The following is a 17534-nucleotide window of genomic DNA, read 5'->3' on the forward strand; positions in this document are numbered from 1 at the left end:
AGGGTGGATGTTCGCATGGGGAATGCAGAGAACAGTGTCTGGCAGCTGCTACGATGCTGCGTTTCTTAATTGTTTGGGCATTATTTTTTATGAAATGCAGTGGGTTGTTTTTCCACCTGTCCTTTCCTTTGCTATGCAGGGATTTTTTTTTATCTGACCTGGTCCCACTGTTGAACTTTCTTTTGGTGTCAGAGCCCTGCAAAGATGACATTGAGATTTGTTGCAGGAAGAAACTGTTCCACTTCCTCCAGACTTTCATGTTACCACTACTGGCTTCAAACTCGAGGCCAAGAGGCCAGGGCCTCTTGCTGAGACTTCTGACTAGCGTGGGGCTGCACGTGCCTGGCCCTGTGCCCTGATATAATGTACTTAAACATTCATTTTGTCGCAGATATGTAAGAAGTATCTAATTTGAGAATCACAGACCCATCCATCAGTAATCTGTTTCATTTGGAAAGTGGAGCCATTTCCATAACAGGAGCTAAGCCTTTCCAGGCTTGGTGGCTTTTTTAGATATTTAATATTATAAATTGGCTTAAATGTTGGCACAAATTTCTAGCCCTGCTTTGGGATTTCAGTGTGTTCTGCTGAGTGATGTTACTAAAGTGGGTTGATGGGTAGAAATTGTTTGCTTCACCTTGCTTCTGGGGGGAAAGGGAAGACAGTCTGCTCATATAGGCCATGCAAACCCTGACTTCCCTTGGTTCATGACCCTTCTGGTCTCAGCTTTGTATGTGTGCAAAGCTTGAAAGATTAAAAAACACGTAAATCTTCAAAAGATTAAAGATTATAGCTGTGTATCACACTACCCAGTCTCGGACTTCCTTTTTAATTACATAATTGGGAGCCATAGATTTTATTATTTATACATAGAACATGTCATTTAACATAGCTATAGTGCGAGTAATCATCGTTAGATATAGGGTTTATTACCATTATATATCCTACTATTAACATAAGGAAATGGTATAAAAGTTTTAAAATAATAAATTTTTAGGGTCTTAAAAAACCAATTTATGTTTTCTTTAGCTAGATAGAATGACATGTGCCTATCCTACTGCACTTAGGAGACTAAGAAAAGGAGAACAAGGAGTCCCAAGCTAGTCCCAGCTACATACTACGGCCTTATTTAAAAAAAAAAAGTTGCTGTGGGAGTGGCTGGCACATGTACCCTAGAGGCCAAGAGACAGAGCATATCTGTGAGATCGGGGCCTGCTTAGGCTGCCAGGAGAGTTCCAGGGCAGCCAAGGCTGCAGTTTAAACCTCGTCTTAAATAGTTTGTTTGGTTTTTTTTCTGCATCATTTTTATTTTTTTCTATTTTTTATCTTATATCATCTTTGCCCTCCAGAGATTTCCATATTTATGACCTCTTTTCTCCATTAATTGTTATATACTTGTGTACATATTAAATAATCTTTTTTTAAGAAAAGAAGAGCTTTTGTCCCCTTGAAATGATTGGAAGGAGTCTTTATAATAATAAAGGCCTGGTAGACATGTATGAAATATTGGTTAGTTAATAAAGTACTGATGATATCCAAGAGCAACCTTGGCTTCTTGCTTAACTCTAGTTTGTGTGTCAGTACAATAGTTATAGTTATTGAAGGATTAATTACTGGGTGGTTTTTCATTAAGGCTCAGTTAGAAGATGCTGCCTTCAACTAAGTCACACCCTTTGTCTCAGTCAATTCCTTTCTGTTTCCATGCTTACTCCTTTTACACATAACTTTCCTAATTGTTGGACTTGTGTTGAGACTCTGCTGGGCTGTGTCCTCACTAGGTGATGTACATGAGGTTGTGTGGAACATTAAATGATTAGCTCAAAGGCATTTTTGATTAAGAAGCAGTGGAGAACCATGGTGAGGATAATTTCTGTCTTTAGTTTTGATAATTATGTATGTTCTTTCTGTTGTCACATACCTCTGATCTTCTAGGTTCTTTTATGTTTCCTAAAATTATGGGTTTTGTTTGTTTTGTTTTTTTGTTTGGGGGTTTTTCAAGACATGGTTTTCTCGGTGTAGTCCTGGCTGTCCTGGAACTTGCTCTGTAGACCAGGCTGTCCTCAAACTCACAAAGATCCAGCTGCGTCTGTATCCCAAAAGATTAAAGACGTGCACAGCCACCACCCAACTAAAATTATAATTAACCAAAACTCCTTTAATTAAAACTTAGTAGACTATCATTCCTTTCTCATCCTGAGAGAAGTATTAAAAATTACAGTTTGTAGGTTGTTTGGACCACAGTTGTAGGATACTTGCCTTGTTTTGGCCAGGCCTTAGGACAATCCCACACCACTAGACAAGTGAAGAGGCTGCATTTGGTTGATTTGGTAGGTGCATTACTACTTTGTTACCGTATTCCAGTTATCTGTTGCTGGAATGTAATTCTTGCTTTAGTAAATTCTCAAAACATTGGTCCTGCTTATGAAAAGATCACTTTATATCAATATTTAAGTACCTAGCTGAGAGTCAGGATTTGAGGATTTGGAGGCTTGTTATCTTTTTATCCCAGTTAGAATTCATGTTACTTTTAGCACGGTCTATGTAAAAGCCAAAGTAACTCTTGTCCCCTGACTTTGGATAAGAAGTGCGTAGATAATAGGTGATTATGAAACTGTGAACACCTTTCCTCCCTCGCCTCTGTTTACTAGGTGTACATCTCTTTTCTGATGTGTATGAACAAGTGGTGGTGACTTTTGAAAAAATGCTTCTTTTTGGACGGGAATGCCAGAAAAAATGCCCAGAGGAAATATCAAAAATGAATTGAAGAGCTAAGAATGTAAATGTTTGAATGTTCATGTGTCATACACAAGCCCCTCTCTTTAACCAGTACCCTTAAAAAGTGCTCTGAGCACTCTGCTCAGTGTTAAAATTCCTCCTTTACTACTTCTATACTTTGTATGTAGCTATGGATGTGTGTGATGCATTCACGCGAGATTTGATGAGGAAAGAATGAAACTCTGAAGCAGATAAATAATTCTGTGTTTTATTGTTTAGGATGAAGGTGACCAGACAGCAAGTGTTGAGGAGCTGGAAAAACAGATTGAGAAACTGAGCAAAGTAAGCATGCTCAGATGTGTGTTCACATCTGCGTATAGTGTTCTAAAATCCGGGATTCGTTTTTCTGGGTGCTAAGTAACAGCAAGCTTTCCATAAGTAATTAAACAGAAGGATTCCAGAAACATCCTCACAGTTAAACCTGACTGGCTGGATGCTGGAGTTAGAAGCCTCTGAAAGCATTATGCTTAGCCAAATCTGTGAAGAAAGAGGTCTAGACTCCTCAATTGGACCTTTAAATTAATGATCAGTAAAATATATTCTCTTTGAACTAATTACTCAAAAAAATTCTGAGTTTCATAGTAATTTTAATATTTCTATTTCATTTTACACTTGTACATTTATTTATTATACTTAAATTAGACTTATGAACTGTTTATACTTCAGTATTTATCATTAAAATTTATGTTTTGTTTTCAGTATCATAATAAAATTTAAGATGAATCTTTTTAAGAAAAATTAAGTTTTTTTTGTTTTTAGATTATACTATAATTACATTTCTTCCTTTCTTTTCCTCCCTCCAAGTTCTCCCTTAGACCCCTCCCTACTCTCCTTCACATTCATGGCAGAAAAATTAGTTGGTTGGGTTTTTTGTTTGTTTGGTTGGTTGTTTTTTTTTTTTTTTTTCAGAACTAAGGCCTGGACCCAGGGCCTTGCGCTTGCTAGGCAAGCATTCTTCTATTGAGCTAAATCCCCAACCCCAAAAATTAGTTGTTAAGTACTGTAAGATGCCTGTACATTATTGTCTCAGTGTTCATTCCCTAGCTGTATGTCAAAATTTAAGCATGTGTTGAAAAGGCAGAGAACATGTGTACAAAACTGAACAGATGTAGGCATGCTTAATTGTATGGAGAAGTATTGGCAAAGTTCTGAAATCATCCGATTCGTTCTGGCTTAGTGACGTATTTGATGACGTGTACCATCATGTTTCTATGTACTGGACAGTATGATGACGCAGTAAACATAAGAGTACCTTTGCTGACTTTTACGGCACGCAGTGTCTGTGATGTAATTATATGGATGACTTTTTAACAGCAACAGAGCCAGTACAGGCGAAAGCTCTTTGATGCTTCCCACTCGTTGCGCTCAATGATGTTCGGTCAGGACCGTTACCGACGCAGATACTGGATTCTTCCTCAGTGCGGAGGGATTTTTGTAGAAGGCATGGAGAGTGGTGAAGGTAAGAACTGCAGTCTCCTAAGTGGGATATTGTCTCCACTGCCCCCGCCTCAAACAGAGACCGCCTGCCTCTGTCTCCTGAGTGCTGGGATTAAAGGTGTGCGCCACCACTGCCCTCTAGGATATTGCATTTTTAGAAAGCTTGTTGCTACTGCCCTGTCTTGTGTCCTTTCATAATCAAGTGTGCTTTGTTACTGGGCATAGCGAGTGCTCAGTTCTCATTCCATTGAAGCCTCTTACGCTGAGGGTTCGTTGCTCTTGCTTTTCTTCTGCGCCAGTCTCCTGTGATGCTGCTGCACCGCGTGCAGTGGTCCTCACTGTCCCCCTGTGACTGCTGCACCGCGTGCAGTGGTCCTCACTGTCCCCCTGTGACTCTGCTGCACGGCATGCAGTGGTCCTCACTGTCCCCCTGTGACTCTGCTGCAGGTGTTTCTTCTCCCACTGTCAGACTCTGAGACCTGGCCTTTCACAGTAAGCACTGTCCTGACAGAACTGCAGAAGACTGGCTCTGAGATCCTTTCCTAAATCTTCATTTCAGTTTAGAATCTTGTTCATTTTAAAATTTATGAGCACCTAAACCCCTTTAACTTCTTTACTTGTCACCACTGATTTTTAATATTTCATCTTTAAATATCCCATTCCAAACTGTACTATAGAGTTAACCTTCTGTGCTCAGTGAAGTGGATGATAGCGGTAACCTTCTGTGCTTAGGAGGCTGAATGATAGAGCTAACTTTCTGGCTCAGTGAACCGGATGAGAGAGCCAACCTTCTGTGCTCAGTAAACTGGATGATAGAGCTAACCTGTGCTCAGTAAACTGGATGATAGAGCTAACCTGTGCTCGGTAAACTGGATGATAGAGCCAACCTTCTGTGTTAAATAAGGCTCGTTGAGCTCAGCTTTTCAGAACTCCATTGCTGAGTGTTACTAGATGTCAGAATCTGATTGGAAGGTAGGGTTGTGTCAGCACTTTTGAGTCCCAGGGTGTGGCTCTCAACCCTTGGTAGTATATTGGTGGTAAATACACGTGTCTTCTTAATGTATAGATTCTATAGGAGGTACAGATTTCTATGAAGAACAATCTATAGCCAGGCCCTAGACTCATTTCTGTAATTCCGTCTCATGAGAGGCAAAGGGTTGAGACCACCTTAGGCTATATCATAGCAAGACCTTTTTAGGAAGGAGGGAGATTGGTTTTCCTACAGAAAAACTGACTACTGCAGTGTGGAGAGAGACTTGGTTAATCATATAGAAGGTAGAAATGTAACAAAGCATTTGTTTTAGTAATAGAACAACCATTCTTTTTTTTTTTTCTTTTCTTTCTCCCCTTCCCCCCAAGATAGTGTTGGTGTAACAGCTCTGACTGTCCTAGAACTCACTTTATAGACCAGGCTGGCCTCGAACTTGCTGAGATCCGCCTGCCTCTTCCTCCCAAGTGCTGGGATTAAAGGTGTGTACCACCACAGCCCTGCTTAGAAACACCATTCTTAAAATCTTTATGTGAACCCTCGGCAACTTAAAAACAGAAAGAGAGAGGAAGAGAGAAAACACAAATAGAATTGTGATCGGTGTCCCTGGACAAACTCGTGTTTTTCCAGACACATTTCCTCTCTAGTGAGGGGCGACTCCTGTGATCTCAAGAACCAGCAAACTCAGGCGAATTAGTCCCTAGTGCTGCTCGGGAGAATTAATTAGTATGATATAGTATTAATTCTAATTAGAAGCTAATTCAAGAGAAGGGACTGAGAGCTTTCAAACGTTAATAGAGGACTGGCTAGACATGATATACTACTCAGCGTATTGTGTTTTGTGGTCAAAATGAGGTTCAGTGCAGTGTTTTGCCATGGGAAGCTCTCACAGTAGAGCTTCAGGGAAATTGGAATGCATCCATCCCTTCCGCCACTGTACTGGTGGGCCTTGTGCATGCCCCACATGCCTGTCTGGGTCCCTGACTATCTCCAGCTCTAGCCGCATCCTTTATTTTACAGCAGCCCCCTTGTTAAGGAGAGCTTATTGACTGGAAATCCATTACCACAGAAGGGAGAAGAGTAAAAACAGATTGCTATGTTCAGAACTCTGTAAAGGAAGCGACGTAGAATGACATTCCAGAGGAGTGGGAGACACCTAGTGCACTCAGGGTGATCAGGGAGCACTCTTGAGAAAAGGGTATTTAACCTGAGCCTTGAGGGCCAAGAACTGTTGAGCGGAACACTGTCCTGCATGAGAACAGCAAGCAGAGACCTTGAAGAAAAGCCCTCGCGTATTTGAGAAGCAGAAAGAGAGGAGATGGGAACAACAATATTTTCCAGGGCCAATGGTGCAGAGATTATAGGGGTTTTGTCAGATATTGTGGAGTGCTGAGGCCTTAGTAAGGATTTGGGATTTTATCCCATTTTGCAGAAGAGTGTACAGGATTCTATTTATGCAGTACTCCAAACCATAAGTTACATACACACCATAAAACAGGAACAAAGAGTGTGAACAGATAGAGCTCCAAAGAAACTATTCAAGTGGGAAATAAATAACTTGAAAATGGTGAATGCCACAAGCTAGGTAGGATGTGTGTGTGTGTGTGTAACTCCTTGGAGGAAGTTACACCTGTATCGATCTGATTAAGCATGTTAGTCTTGAGCAGCAGTAAAGATGGAGGAATAGGCAGGATGGACAGACTCTGTACCCTTCATGACTGATTGATTATGTTAGCCTGAAAGTGAGCTGGTTTTCAGATAGAATAAAGTAGATTCATTTTAATAAAATTCATCTTTGAATCCTTTGGCATTAATAGGAGAAATGGTGGCCCACAAAAGGATATTTAATGCACTAATGATCAGATGTGATCCAATTTAGTGTTTTGCCTCCTAGGCATTGGCAAAGACAAAAAAAAATATTGATAGCATCTAATTTTGTGAGGATCTAGAAAAAAACAGTTATCCTTATGTGCTTCTGGGGTGAGTGTGTTTGGTTATGGGTTTGACCCAAACTTTCTAGAGGACAGTTTGACAGTATACTTCAAGAACTCTTAAAAAGTATATATGTTAAGTTGATTATTTTAAGGAATTCGCCCAAGGAAATAGATTTTTTAAATGCACAAATGAAAAATACCATTTATTGTTATGTAAAAAATATAAAAATTAAAATGCATATCATTTATTGCTAATAGTAGATAATTTTACTCTACTGCTGTCTTTGAGCAGAGTAGTCATGAAATCATCCATTCCGTATCACACAGATACTAAATGTATCTATATGACATAGTTATTTATATATTTATTGATGTTTCATACATAGTCACAAATTATTGAAACAGGTAGGCTGGACTGGATTCCCCTTTTCAGATTACACAGGCTGAGAGGTACAGATCTACTAGTTCTTACTGTGTAGGTTTTGTTTTTAATAACTGCACATTCATAAATGTTGTTGAAGAGAGAGAGAGAGTGTATGTATGGGGGTAAGCTTGTGTGTTGTGTTGTATGTGTGTCTGTGCCATGCATGGAGAGACCAGAGGAGAACATAGGATGTCTTTCCTTACCACTCTTTTTTTGCTTTTTCGAGACAGGGTTTCTCTGTGGTTTTGGAGCCTGTCCTGGAACTAGGTCTGTAGACCAGGCTGGTCTCGACCTCATCCTTACCACTCTTTATGGCCTTGAGACAGGGCCCCTGGCTGCAGAAGAAAGTCACTGTTTCTGCTGGCCTGATGGGCCTGCAGATTCCCCTCCAACACTTGAGTTCCAGGCACGATGGCCTCATATGCCTGCTGTGTGCGTTCTGGGGATTCAAACTCGGGTTCTCTCGTACTTGCACAGCCAGCATTCTTACCCACTGAGTCATCTCCACAGCCGTACATTTAATTTTTTATGCTAATGATTGAAAAAATCCATAAGAAAATGAAGACTATAAGATGTGGAAATTTGACGTATTTTTATATAATTTGGTGAATAATAAAACTTAGCTATAGTAATGGTTTAATGTTTAGTAATAACTTAATTTAATGGCATCTTTTGCTTGTATAGGCCTAGAAGAAATTGCAAAAGAAAAAGAAAAGCTTAAAAAGGCAGAAAGTCTCCAGATGAAAGAAGAAGAAGTATTTGAGACTCCTGCAGAATCTTTAAATTGTTCCATTCCCGATCACTGTGAGCAGAAGGAAGACCTTAAAGAAAAAGATAACACAAACCTCTTTCTTCAGAAACCTGGCTCTTTCTCCAAGTTAAGCAAGCTTTTGGAAGTAGCTAAAATGCCTCCTGAGTCAGATATTATGACCCCCCCAAAACCGACTGCTAATACGAACGGATGTACATTGTCCCATCAGAATGGGGGCAAGCATTCCCTGGGGAGCCTTCCCTTGGCGGCAGCGCAGAGCGGCTTGGAAAAGACAGACGCAGGTCTGTTTAGCTCTGCCTCGGGTAGCTGTGCGAAGTTGTACGGCCCTCTCCCCAACGACCAACTGCTAAAAACACTGACTGAGAAGAACAGACAGTGGTTTAGCCTTCTGCCAAGAACACCTTGTGACGACACTTCCTTGACCCATGCTGACATGCCAGCTGCTTTAGGGACTCCTCAGTCTCAGCCACCATCAAAGTCACCATCACCTGCTCCAGCTCCGCTTCTTGGGCCGTCTTCTCAGAGCCCTGCTGGACTGAACCCATTTACTTTACCGCCTCTTCAGGTTAGTGCTGCTAACAAAACAGGTTGTGGCCGTACTTTGACCTTTGGTGATCTTCAAGCATCCTGAGACAGTCTGAAAAACCAAAGCAGTCAGAATGTCTGTCACAGGCTTCATCAGCTCTCCTGCTATCTAGCCTTATTAAGTTGGCTTACTCTTCAGTTTGCTGCAGCTGCAGTATAACTAACATGTAATTAATTACTCTTGGGGACAAATAACATGAAAATTAATATTGTTGATAATGTGTGTAGTTTTTCTCTGATAAGTGGATATTGGTTTTGAAAGATACAATTTGAAAAAAATAATTTAAGTTTCCAAACATTCCCCAACTCCTTAGATTAATGAGTACTTTGTTTCTGTTTGGTGAATGTTGTTATTACATTAAGTATATGGAGATCGGAGGACAGCGTGCAGGAGATGGCTCTTTCCTTCCATCGTGTGAGTGCCAGGGATTGAACTCAGGAACCACAATCTGAGCTTAAGATGTTTTGTTTTACAGGTGAAAAGCGGCATGTCTATGATGGGCCTTCAGTTCTGTGGGTGGCCTGCTGGGGTACTCACTTCCAATGTCCCGTTTACATCACCTTTGCCTGGTCTGGGGTCAGGCTTGGGACTGCCAGAAGGAAATGGTAGTTCATTCTTGACCTCCAGTGTTGCTTCAAGTAAAAGTGAGTCTCCAGTACCTCCACCGGAAAAGGCCACCACAGCTCAGCCAGCAGCTGTTGAAGTAGCAAAGCCTGTAGATTTCCCTAGTCCAAAGCCTATCCCAGAAGGTAGGTGTGAGCGGTGGCTTGCAGCCCCTCGCTGTGTCTTGATTCTCATGCTGATAGTTTATTTCTCTTTTGTAAATATATCTCTGATGAATTTCCTTGTGGCTGACAAATCTTGAGGTTTGTTCTGCCATTATTTCCTAGTCAAAATAATGTAAACTATGGGCATAATTTGTCTTAACTTAGAAATGCAGTTTGGTTGGTGGAGAATTATTGACCCAGAGGACCTGAAAACATTGCTCAAAGTGCTGCATCTCAGAGGAATAAGGGAAAAGGCACTACAGAAGCAAATACAGAAGCACTTGGATTATATTACTCAAGCCTGTATTAAGAACAAGGATGGTAAGTGCCCAAGAAATTTCTGCTCTTTTATCTGATTAAGAAAATTCAGGGTTCTTTGTTGTTGTTGTTGTTTGTTTGTTTGTTTGTTTTTAAAGATTTTTATTTACTTTTTTGTTTTGTTTTCTTTTACGGGCACATTTGTCTGTATGAGGGTGTCAGATCCCCTGGAACTGGAGTTATGTACAGCAGTACCTGTCGTGTGGGTTCTGGGAATTGAATCCTGGGTCCCCAACCAGTGCCCTTAACCACTGACCCATTTCTCCAGCTCCAAAAGTTCATTATTTTACCCTAAAACCTTTTACTATATGTTAATTCTTTATTACTTTTATTTATCTTCAAATTATTCTTATTATTTTTAATTACGCATGTGTATGCATAGGCCAGAGCTATTGGATCCCCCTGGAGCTTCCGTTATAGGTTGTAGTAAGCCATGTTATGTGTGCAGGGAATCAAACTTGCGTCCTCTGGATGAACAGTACATGCTTTTAGCCACTGAGCCATCTTTCCACAGACTTTATTATTTTAGATTTTGCTTAACAGTAGCCAATTGCTTTTCTCAAATTGTGTTACTTTCTATCATTTTTTAGCACCTATAGACATATTGTTTTGTGTGTCTCCATTAGTTTATTGTTCAGCAACAAACTGTCCGCATGTGCATTGTACATTTGTCTATGTGAAGTTTATAGATGTAGTGTGTGTAGCATTTTACTCATTTGTGGGGGGGATCACTATGGGAGGGCAGTTAGAAATCAAGTAGACTTCAAAACTACTTTCTTCTCAAATGTAGTTGCTATTATTGAATTAAATGAAAATGAAGAAAATCAGGTAACTCGAGATATTGTGGAAAACTGGTCCATAGAGGAGCAAGCGATGGAACTGGACCTGAACATCCTCCAGCAAGTAGAGGACCTGGAAAGGAGGGTAGCGTCAGCAAGTTTGCAAGTGAAGGTAAAGCCGGCTTGGCATATAATCTATCTTTAGGGTGATGGAAGGTAATTGTTATTATATAAATTGTATATTGTCGTTATTGTACTAAATGTTTTCACACGATTTCATTTAATTCTCAACAGTCCTGAGTTAACCTCTCCTGTCGTACAGGTAAGGAAACGGGCTCAGTCATCGTTTGAGTGGCAAAGAATGTGTGCAAGCCAAGCCTGTTGGACTGTGTAGCACGTATGGTTTTTTACATTTTGTATTCACAGAAATCATTTTGTTTTTACCATGATAAGTACAGTTTTCTCATAAATGTCAGCAGTGTTCATGGAAGATCAAGGACTCCTTTATGTTTAACTGTTGTGTGTCAGACTTTTTCTATGTATAGTCTAAACTGGAAGGACAATACAGACATTAGGACCCATGTTCTATCAGTAAGCAGACACACCATATGTGAAGCACATGTCTCTATCTGATGGGTGTGATGTCACAGGCAACGGCCAGAGCTGAGTTCTGCTGGAGAGACAGAAGAGGCTTACACAAGATGCTCAGGCTTAGGAAGAGGGCAGTAGTATGGTTGTGCTGATAAGTAGATAGATATCCGTGTGCTGACTAAGCAGAGAAACCTGCAGAGCTTTAGAAAACTGGAGTCTCTCATGTTGATTCACTTGATATTTATGTTTTATTCAGAGGAAAATGTACTACATAATTGTATCCTTCTCAATAATTTAAATTTTGCTTCATAATTAGTTTTGAAGGTCTCAAAAAACCCATCATTTTCTAGAGCTAGTATAATATCCCTTTTTGCCACAAACATAATTGCTAACATTAGAAAACAAAATTTATTACTTCCTAAAACTATTGTGCTATGAAACTGTGTGTTTCTCCCCTATCCTGTGAACTGTCCGCACGCCTCATTTCTCTGGCATCGTCAACAAAGGAAACTCCTCCACACAAGTTAATTTTCTGGAGAAATGAAAATTATTCCATTTAGTGCTATGATTTTTTTAAGATGTTTGTTGGATTTTTTGGTTTATGCGTTTCACTGCCTCCTTAAATTGAGAATAATGCGTGTAATTTACATTGTCTTGGTGACACAATATCTTTAGCATGAAGACCAACGATCAGGCTGTAGCCCTGGGAAATGTGGAAGGGTTTACTGACTAGTTGGCTTGCTTTCCCACACGCTGCTGCCGCTTTCCACGCTCTGATGCTGCCCTCTCTCATGGTCACTTGTTAACTCCTTGTTGGTGTTGGTTTACGCGGTTCTAATTTTCCTTCACTGTATTCCATCTAATTTCCCAGTGCTAACTGACCTCCAGTTAGGAAAGCATGCCAAGTGTTTATAGATCAGAGTGTGGCCTGAAACCGGCACACTTGGATGCCTTCATCCCCCCACATTGCTGCCTTCCGTGCCCTTGCTCATGTTCTCCGCAGTTGAAATAAGTGGAATTTGCTTTTGAGTAGAGTATCTTGTCATCTTATTATTAAGCTGCTTGTGAATTGTGCTGTTGTATTATTCTGAGAACTGAATAATAACTTGAATTGTCTTTAAGTGATGAAAAAGTACTAAAATAGTTATGTCTTACTATCTATAGAAGACTTAATCATATTTTTTCTTAAAAAGAAAATACTTTTACCCTGAGAAGCTTGCCATAATGAAAGCACATTAAAATTGTGCTGTTGATCAACTAGATATATTCATTTGCATTCTGTTTTTTGAGGTAGGGTTTCTCTATGTAGCTTTGAAGTCTGTCCTGGAACTCACTCTGTAGACCAGGCTGACCTCAAACTCACAGAGATCCACCTGCCTCTGCCTCCCGAGTGCTGGGATTAAAGGTGTGCACCACCTCCATCTGGCTTGCATTTTTAATCTTTTGTGAGCTGACTAACCCCTTCAGCCATGAGCCCTATGAACTGGCTTCTGAGTTCCTGTTGTTTTCTGAAAAGCATGGGGGGGTCTACAGGCTCTGTCACACACTGAGTCTGTAATGGTGTGTGACACAGAGATGGCCGCAGGTGTCCTTAATCTGACCTTAAGTGTCCATTGCCACTATCTGAACTGCGGGCCTCTTTAACACCCGCACCATCCCATGACTTTACTCACTATGAGCCATCACTGAAATGTCAAGGCTAAAATTTACATTTATCTTTGTTATATTACTGTTAGCTTTATTTGAGTGTGCTTTTCAGCGTACAGAGCTACCTTTATCATAGTGTTACCCAAAACATTAAGTTTTCTTCCTAGTTTTAAATATTACAGATTTATAGCAACCAGCTTCGTTATTCATTCATATTGTATTAACAGAGCAAACCAAATGAAGAGCCTTTGGTCACTGGCACTTTTGGACAGAGCACAGCCATCTGGCTTTTGATTTCCTAATTCTAGTTTACTTTGCAGAAGTTGAAGTATCATATTTACAAGGTTTCTGTTGTTCAGCTATTTTGCTTCCCTTGTAGAATGTGGGAAGGTTTCTTTGATATAAGTTATCCCTGGGCCTATATGTGACCCCTAAGTATTTGTGCCTTCCCCAGGTCCTCATGCTTGCCAGGAGCCCACAGACTCATGATCCACCTCCTGTGTCAGGTTCCCTGGGCTTCCTTTCCAGATAGAAATATTCCATTGAGATAAAGGAGGAGATTTGGTCTTGATACAGAGAATAAAATAGTAATTTCTTAATTTAATTTGCAGGGAATTCCTTCTGAGTATTTTGTTTGCTATACTTTTACTCAGAGCTGATTTTTAAAAATCAGACAATAGACACTATAAAATTGGACAAAATGTGCTTCTAATCCCCAAAAAGCTTGCCTTATAACAGGAAGGTAAGATGTGGCACTTGGGTGAGGAATCTAGTAACTAACCATAAAGAACTGTAGTTTAGTGTGTGAATTTTAAAGAGTGGACTGGTTTCTGCTGGGTATCTGGGAGAGCTCAGTCCAAACTATGTAGAGTGGAGACATGTTCTGTTGTAGGAAAATGAGTGGGATTTTGACAGACAGGAACCAAGCAAATATTAACTAAGAAATAGGAGAATGAGCAGAGGACCAGGGACCGAAAATTTACCATGTTAGAGAGGAGCAAGTCACGGTGTCTAAATGCAGCGTTGGTACGTGAATGGAAAGTGAGAATGACGGAAAATTGAGGCACTTGAATGTCGATGACTGAGAGCATGTTAAAAGCTAGGCAATCTTTGGTTTGGGGACAAAGGATTGTGTGAACAAACATTGTCATGAAATTGTTCATGTATTCAATCAATATGTATATACCGAGTACGCGTTATTTTACCTTCCCTATGTTGGGAAGAAATGAGTAAAGGCCGGCATGGCCCCGCCCTTGTGATGGAAAAAGGATGTTGATGAGATCATCGTGCTGTTGTAGAGGCACAGCATGGCAAGGCTAGGGAGCATTTTCGGATCCTAGGAAAGCCTACAGCAGGAGGACTTAACCCCTTCAGGGCGTGCTTCACGGTGGGAGCCCTGCCAGGTGGATGGGCTACATTGTAGCTGAAGACAGGGAAGCACAATATGGGCAAGGGGAATAGCTATGCTGAGCTTTACAGACAAACAGAAAGTAGTGGGTATGAGGACACGCGTGGGGGAACAGTGGAAGGCACGAGGGCAGAATCAAGAGAAAAGTTCAAGGCCATCAAGACATTTCCTTTGGTACATGTATCGCATTAATGAACATGGTAGTCTAAACCTTTGCAGTTGTCTGCTGAATTTTACTGCTTATGTAATCAATGTTATTTATCACACACTTTCTTACCAACTGTTTTTCCTTTTTTGCTCTTGTTTTAACCTAGAATTAGGAAATGCAAGGTAAAACCTTTTAGTAAAGATCCTTGAGATCTGCTGGTGGTCGCTGCTGAATTTTACGTAAAGGTAACTCACCGGTCTAACAGTTTCAGAAGAAACCGTAATGACATTATTCTCTTGATGTATAGGGTTGGATGTGTCCAGAGCCTGCATCAGAAAGGGAGGACTTGGTATATTTTGAACATAAGTCATTTACTAAGTTGTACAAGGAGCATGATGGAGACCTTCCTGGTGACGAAGAAAACAGTGCACATGCACTGGCCCGGAAGAGTGACAACCCCCTAGATATAGCTGTAACCAGGCTGGCTGATTTGGAGCGGAACATTGAGAGAAGGTATCTGAAGAGCCCCTTAAGTACCACCATTCAGATCAAACTGGATAATGTGGGCACAGTTACTGTCCCTGCTCCTGCACCATCCGTTAGTGGTGATGGTGACGGGTAGGTTATTGAGATTAACTTGACAAATTATTGTGCTTCTTTGCTAATTGGAGCCTATTTTCTATTGCCTGTTATCTATGTATCTTCTTGTTTGTCTGTGATCCTTGTGGATCATGCTATTTGCATGGTGCTTTGTAAAAACTTTTTTTTTTTTTGTTATGTGCATCGATAATCTGCAAAGTGATCTTACATTTATCTGGTTGTGACTAAGCTTCAAGGCACGTAGCCACAGTCTGTGCACTACATCAAATTTAGTTGCTTAAACTTTATACTTATTGGCTGTCCATGTTTTTGTCATTGCTTGGCTTTCAGTGTGATGATTGTTTCACATTCAGTGAGCATAAATGTGGCCATGACCTACTCGATTTCTCTATATCTCAATGCAGAGTTGAAGAGGATATTGCCCCAGGGCTCAGGGTCTGGAGGAGGGCATTAGCAGAAGCTCGCAGTGCTGCACAGGTAGCCCTGTGCATCCAGCAGTTACAGAGATCAATAGCATGGGAAAAATCAATTATGAAAGTTGTAAGTGTTTTTATTTAAGAAATACTATGACTGATTTTCTCTGCTCTGTTTTTACCCAACCTCCAGATCTTTCTTAACTATATATTACCATATTGTTACAATAATATATACTGTACTTGGGAGTATGTCTAATTCTTAAATACTATACAATTTATTCTTTTTTCTTATCTTGAACTTTTTGTTGCAACCTGCCAAATATATTGTCTTCTCTTGCTCAAATTTTGGCTTTGTTTCCTTTGAATACTTGTCTGTAATGCTAACAGTTTGCCTCCTGAACTATATCAGCATAAGGTTGTTAATGGAAACATTTTAAAGGCTGCTGGCCCTGTGCGCACTCTACATACTAGCATTATCCGCTCCATTAGCCTTAATTGTTTTACTTTTCTATCACTAATAAGAACACTAAATACAAAACAAAGAACTTTGACTTGCATGTTTGTATCAGATAAGGTTGGCATAAAGACTAGAACTTTTTGTTTTTCTCCTGATAATTAAAACTGACTTTTCATCTTTGGAAACCCAATTAGTCATTGTATAGCAAGCATGCATTCTGGCATCAAATGTCAAAATAACAGCTATAGTTGACATACATTCAAAGAGGCAGTTGTTTTAAATCATGTACGTAGTGCCCTATTACATATTAATGTAGCGGGTATGGAAGTACCTGTTATATAGAGACCTTTATGAACTGCTTTAATATTTGCTTTTGAATTAAAGACCAGCTTCAAAATTCTACTATTTGAGACTTGTTTTCATGAGTAGCTAAAGTTGAAAATTACATTCCTTGTAATAATCATTCCCCCAAGAAAAGAAGAGCTCCTAGTAATTCAGTGTTCCTTTCCTCAGTTTCCTCTTGGTGTTCCCACTGCTCATGGCCTTGTGTGCAGTGTACACAAATAAACAGATTTAGGTCTGTTCAGTTCCATTAATTTACTATAAGCCTGAAAGTGCTTTGAGAACATTTTCTTAAGCATAAAAATATTTAACAATAAAATATATTTTCTTAAAATTAATAAAAACTATTTAAGTAAGTTTAATAATCTCTTTAGGCAAATATTTGTTGAAGACTAGATTACAGTGAATAAAAACACTGGCGTTTTATATTAACTTTATAGTTATTTTTTTATCATCCTCTGAAGTCATAATAATGGTCAATTTTGTTATAAACTAAACAAAAAGAAACCACCAAGCTGGCTGAAAAGTGGTAGCGCACTCCATTAATCCCAGCACTCCAGAGGCAGAGACGGGGTCTCTGTGAGTTCGCAGGTTCTCTGTGCAGCCTAGGCTGTCCTGTGTTTCCCAGGAATGGAGATGAGCCAGGCCCCACCACACCTGACCCCTTTTGCATCCTCAGTTCCTTTGGGGTTTGAAATTAGCCTTTCCCATGTTACTGACGTGTTTGCATCATCATTTAACACCATGACAGCAGTCTCTTTAAAAATGTTCACCAGCATATTATTGTAGCATCTAGTTCAGCCTGGCATGCACAGTGCTCTGGGTTCCTCTGTCAGGACCACAAATAACGATGGTGGTGATCACATGGTTTGCTATTGATAGATTAAGAAGTACTTCATAGCCTTTGATTAGATAGATATCTGTGACCAAAGTGATCCTCCTAATACAACCAGACAAAATGTTAGAGTGCTCAGTACTTTTAAAAACTACTGTCTTAGCTGGATGGTTGTGGTGCACACCTTTAATCCCAGCACTCGGGAGGCAGAGGCAGGCAGATCTCTGTGAGTTGAAGGCCAGCCTGTCTACAGAGTGAGTTCCAGGACAGCTAGGGCTATCACACAGTGAAACTCTGTCTCAAAAAGCTT

The 17534-nt window shown here is 40.1% G+C and overlaps 1 protein-coding gene across 15 annotated transcripts in view; it reads left to right on the forward strand.

Moving 5' to 3' along the window:
* The window catches only part of Baz2b (bromodomain adjacent to zinc finger domain 2B), a 321551-nt gene that overhangs the window by 301857 nt on the left and 2160 nt on the right, over positions 1–17534 (forward strand). For 12 of the 15 annotated variants that reach the window (XM_050122560.1, XM_050122535.1, XM_050122570.1 and 9 more), the window contains 8 exons: positions 2995–3057; positions 4090–4234; positions 8243–8895; positions 9392–9665; positions 9849–10004; positions 10792–10952; positions 14882–15192; positions 15579–15714. In XM_050122560.1, the coding sequence (XP_049978517.1) occupies positions 2995–3057; positions 4090–4234; positions 8243–8895; positions 9392–9665; positions 9849–10004; positions 10792–10952; positions 14882–15192; positions 15579–15714 (1899 nt within the window). The remainder of the gene's footprint in view (positions 1–2994; positions 3058–4089; positions 4235–8242; positions 8896–9391; positions 9666–9848; positions 10005–10791; positions 10953–14881; positions 15193–15578; positions 15715–17534) is intronic. The other 3 variants (XM_050122624.1, XM_050122632.1, XM_050122637.1) reach the window with 1 other exon arrangement.

The sequence above is a fragment of the Alexandromys fortis genome, unplaced genomic scaffold (assembly GCF_014885135.2).
Source record: "Alexandromys fortis isolate MF-2015 unplaced genomic scaffold, M_Fortis_MF-2015_v1.1 scaffold_8_9099976_23576923, whole genome shotgun sequence".
Classification (NCBI taxonomy): Eukaryota; Metazoa; Chordata; class Mammalia; order Rodentia; family Cricetidae; genus Alexandromys; species Alexandromys fortis.